This window comes from Sinocyclocheilus anshuiensis, unplaced genomic scaffold (assembly GCF_001515605.1).
Source record: "Sinocyclocheilus anshuiensis isolate Anshui unplaced genomic scaffold, SAMN03320099.WGS_v1.1 scaffold2, whole genome shotgun sequence".
NCBI lineage: Eukaryota > Metazoa > Chordata > Actinopteri > Cypriniformes > Cyprinidae > Sinocyclocheilus > Sinocyclocheilus anshuiensis.
The window spans coordinates 505,060-510,414 of record NW_015542337.1 but is presented as its reverse complement, the minus strand read 5'-3'; the positions used below and the strand labels follow the sequence as shown (position 1 = coordinate 510,414).

General features: G+C 36.9%; 1 protein-coding gene across 1 annotated transcript in view; it reads right to left on the bottom strand.

Annotated features, from left to right (window-relative positions):
• Window positions 1-5,355, bottom strand: part of LOC107691143 (ras-specific guanine nucleotide-releasing factor 1-like) — a 54,775-nt gene that overhangs the window by 29,870 nt on the left and 19,550 nt on the right. The window contains exon 2 of the mRNA XM_016489628.1: window positions 1,107-1,213. Within this exon, the coding sequence (XP_016345114.1) occupies window positions 1,107-1,213 (107 nt within the window). The remainder of the gene's footprint in view (window positions 1-1,106; window positions 1,214-5,355) is intronic.

The window sequence follows — 5,355 nt, the reverse complement described above, 5'->3', positions numbered from 1 at the left end:
GTTGACTCTTAACTTTTATAAAGAATATCTCTTTGGATTTGAGACTTTAGTTTTTGCAACTTTACAGATCTTCTTTATGCACCAAGAGCTTGTAACACTCCAAAGAGAAAGGAAAAATTTTAATCGCATCATATGACCCCTTTAATGTTTACAAACTAAATTGACAATCGAAATTACATCCTATTATGCTAATGCAATATGCTATTATTTGCTTCCACTATGATTCTCAGAACTCAGAAAGTCTTGGTTCAAAGAAAATCCTGACATGGTCGTGTCAATTCATACAACAAGGCAAAAAGATAAAAAAAAAAAAAAAACTTTTAAACTACTAATCACAGTAATAAACCAACAAGTAAAAAACATTATTTAATCTGATTATGTTTCATTTTTACTTTCTGTGCAAAAATGCACAATTCTTTCACCTTATAAAACAATTGGATATATTTCTGAAACCGTATATTGTATATAAACAAGGTTAACCCTTCATGCCTTAACTCTCACATGAACGTGAACAGAATGAAAACATATCAAAATGCACATTTGTCCTTGACTGCATTACGGCTCTTTGTTATTAAAGGCACAACATGTTGTGCTTTGTTTGTTAGTTCCCAACAGAGAATTCAAATTCGAAGTTCATTACTAAAAATAAACAATATTCCCAACAGAACTTCTGCAACATCCAAGACTGCTTAAACAAGCTTCAGGCTAATTATAGATAATGAGACATGGAATCTGTCCACTTCGCGAAATATCCTCCTCTTTATTTATTTTCCCCCTTCACATTTAAGCTGTGTGAATGGAGCATAAACTTAAGCAGAGAATCCTGCCATTATGAGAAGACAGTCTTCTTTTCTCTACAGGCAAGTCCTTGTCTAAATCAAGTCATCCTTAGTGGGGGAAAAAAACATAGGAATAAGGACTGAACTTACAGGAATTTGGTGTAAATGCACAAAAATGTATATTTTTGCAAAAAACAGAGCATATGCATAACCAAAACAGGCTACAGTAGCAACAAACATGGCAATTTAATCCCTTTTCCTTCCTGTCCACTGAAGTAGACAACAGTATATGTGATCTTTTCAAATTTCACTGAATTGTTTACTTACCTGGCATGTGATATTGCTGCCACCCATTCATCGCAGTCCTTAACATCTTCTGTACGAAGCTCCAGAGCCTTCTGATTCTCATGGTTGAAGATGACTGTGAAATAATACTGTAAAACAGACAGAATAAAAATGCATGTTAACTACAATGCTACACCAAGAATCTAATTTACTACACTTGTGGATGAAATATGAGCCAGTCAGAGTTTATCTTAATCACCAAAAAAGAAAAAAAGAAAAGAAAAGAAAACAAAAGATAGTGTGTAAATATATTTCTAATTTAATATATTTTAAAATGTAATTTATTCCTGTGATGGCAAAGCTTTTCAGCATCATTACTCCAGTCTTCATTCTTCATTCCAGAAGTCATTCTAATATGCCGATTTGGTGCTCAAGAAATATTTTTCATTATCAATGTTAAAAATGCTTAACATTTTTATTGAAACCGTGATACATTTTTATTCAGGATTTTTTGATATTGAAAAAAAAAAACAGCATTTATTTAAAATTTTATATGTATACGTTTATACTGTGATAATGACAGCTAATTGTATATTATCCCTTAATAGAGGTAAAAAACAAAAAACACTAGAAGGTCTCTCAAATTCACTGAGGACCTGTGAATTTGAACTACATTTGGGCATTTGGGCTGAATTGTCCAAGAAACCGATGACAATTGGCACAAATGAATAAAAATCATGTATAAATAACAACAAGTCTCTGTGCAATGAACAGCGTTTTTTAATGTGTCATTTTAATGAATCTTCCAGTAAAAAGATCAGCAGCCCAGCATCTCAGATTGGTACAACATAAAATATGAACAGGAAAACTCTTTGCATATGCTACAAGACACAGTATTACATGCATAACCTCACCAAGAACACCAGAATTAAGGAACTGCGTGCTTCCACCTCCTTGATTTTTCGGACTGATGACTGAGAGTGCATGAAGAGTTCAGAGAACACGGATCTGCTGGGTCTGAGTGGATGTGCTAAGGGAAACTTCGATGTGCCTGAGATAGCTCCAGTTCTCCAGAGGAATACCATAAAACATGTAAACTGGGAGCGTGGCGCATTACATAACTGTATGCTACCTGTTACCTAGCAACTCCTCTGTGCACTAGTGGCTATGACTCTGTTTGTGCTACCAGTTTCTCTCCATTTCAGAAAGCCAGGCCTTAGCACTGAATCCCCAACAACCTCCAATTCTGCTGCACGGCAGACCTTCAAGACGCCTTAGCGCTGCTAAATTACATCACAGTCATTTGTCTCATGCAGTGGAGACCCACTGAAAGCAGAAAGGGTGCAGACGCACAGATCACTATATAACATATTTTGCGAACAGTACTGAAAGAACTTATTATTCAAATAAGAGACTTAAAGCTTCTCAAAGTGTTGTTTCAACACATTTGACCATACTTCAATCAATTCTTCAGATTTCTGCAGATTTTTCCACACAATCATAAAATGTGAAAAATTCTAGAGGGTCTAGTGAAGTGATGGGCAAACTTGGCCCTTCCTGGCCACTTTCCTGCAGAGATTTGATCCAACCCTGATAAAACTCACCTGCCTGTAGCCTTCTAGTAGTCTTGAAGACAATGATTAGCTGGTTCAGGTGTGTTTGATTAGGGCTGGAGCTAAACTCTGAAGGAAAGTGGCCTGGAAGGGCCAAGTTTGCCCACCCCTGGTCTAGTGGGTCTGTTTAAAAACCCAAGTCACAAAATAACATGTAAGATCTGAACTGACTTCAAGTAACCATTTAAGCTAAGCTATATAAATACAGTATATCAGATTTCAGAGATCATACTGTATAAAACACTAAATTGTGTTTGTCAGTGTCATCCAGTTTTCTTCTCCGAAGTGCCCTTCGGAGGGCGATATATCCCGTTTGGAACGCACCCTCTGAAGGAAAGTGGCCTGGAAGGGCCAAGTTTGCCCACCCCTGGTCTAGTGGGTCTGTTTAAAAACCCAAGTCACAAAATAACATGTAAGATCTGAACTGACTTCAAGTAACCATTTAAGCTAAGCTATATAAATACAGTATATCAGATTTCAGAGATCATACTGTATAAAACACTAAATTGTGTTTGTCAGTGTCATCCAGTTTTCTTCTACAGTGCCATGAACAACAAAACCTCCACAAAGCTTCACCGTAACAACTTTACTGATCAACTTTACAACTGTTGCTGTCTGCCACAGAAGACAAAACCTGGCTTTATTTGGATAGTTTTAAACAGAATTTTATAACAATTAGTCAAACATACTGTAAAATGAACATGAATAACACTAAAAAGCACAAATTTACTTAAAGGTATATAAAATAAATAGAATATATATACAGCGGGTAAAATAAGTATTGAACACATCACCATTTTTCCCAGTAAATATATTTCTAAAGGTGCTGTTGAAATCTTCACCAGATGTCGGTAACAACCCAAGTAATCCATACATACAAATAAAATTTAAAAAACAAATACGTTCAGAAATTAAGTTATGTGTAATAAAATGGAATGACACAGGGATTGTCATTCCATTTTCAGATTGACTCTCATTAATTATTCTGGTCACACTTTAGATTAGAGTCCAATTCTCACTATTAACTAACTTTACTATTAACTTAACTTGACTTTTGCCTCAATATACTCCTAATTGCTGCTTATTAATACTTAGTAAACTAGTTGTTAAGTTTAAGATTTGCGTAGGATTAAGGATTTAGAAAAAGGTCTTGCAGAATAAGACATTAATATGTGCTTTTTAAGTAATAATAAACAACCAATATCCCAGTAATATCCATGCTAATAACCAACTAGTTAATAGTGAGAATTGGACACTAAAGTGTTACCAATATTCTTATTAACTCACCAAAGTATTAAAAGTGAGAAGGGTACATAAAAGCATGCATTTTAAGGATAAACTTTAAATTGTTATGTTAAATCCACGATTGTATTGTATATGTATGATCTACAGTCTATACACAGTATTAAGTTCAATTACATAAGAAGTAACTGTAATTAAATTACAGAAAAAATAAAAGTAATCCCTTACTTTACTTTTTCAAGGGAAACATAATTAAATTACAGTAACTAATTACTAACTAATTACACCCAACACTGTTCGTGATCCAGCTTCACCTACAGAAGAAGTGAGTATAAGGTTTTTTATGAATCTTTGCAAATCACCTTTCCTAATAATGTGCTAATTAGCAGGTTCCGCGGCTAAATGCGGCTAAAGTTTACAGTCTCATGAGAACGGCTGGTCACCCCACAGAAGAGAGGGGTGGGGTGAGCAGAGTTCATTAGCATTTAAAGGGACATGCACCAAAACAGGTCACTGTGAACAGAGCAGTTTTTGACAAGGTAAAAAGGGTTTTACACTACCATTGAGAAATTTTAACCAAAGTATGTTATAGAGTTTTCATTAGGACCCTAAAGAATCATATCAGCTTGTGGAAAATGAGCATCCGATGACCCCTTTAAAATAACTGCTTTCTATTTGAATATATTTTAAAATTATGTTTTATTAACAAGGTTCGGGAGGAGCGCGTCAGATACTTAGCCTAATTAACACAGGTGGAGCGCACTCAAGTTAATCAACACCATGACATAAATACAGCTGACTTACCTCTATCCATTGACGGTTTATCAGCATTCGGTTTGCACCTTTTGCCATTATATCGCAGACTCAGCTTCTCCCATCTAAACGACGAGACCTATACTGGGGATTGTTCAATTCTCCGGGCAAACTGCCGGCCCCAGGATTGCTCGTTCTCCGCCAGACACCGCCGCCGAGCTCCAGGCTTCATCGCGGCCGCTGCTCCCTGCTCGACCAGCCACACGCTCTCCACAACGCCGAGGCTTAACCTCGCCTCCACCGGCGAGACTTCCAACTTCCCCCGACGTCCTCGTATCATTCGGCCATGCCAATATATCCTCCGATCAGAAAGTGGATAGTATTTAAGGCTGAAGCATTTCTGATGAACCGTTCTCACGGAGGGTAAACAAAGCTGATCTGTACGATCTATTCTTCACCCTGCAAATTAGCCAAGGCGGCCAATAGATCGAGCAAAGCCTCAAACTCACCTCACTCGACCCCACCATTGTCCCGCACAAGACCCGGCTCTCCTCGAGCTTTGGGTCGGGGTTAAGGCGGCAGGCCTTAAACGAGGCCTCAAAGTTTCTGCATTAATTTTCACTAGCTTTTTACCTGTATTTTAAATTACACATTGTACTCAGATAGACAGATAAGATGTAAAA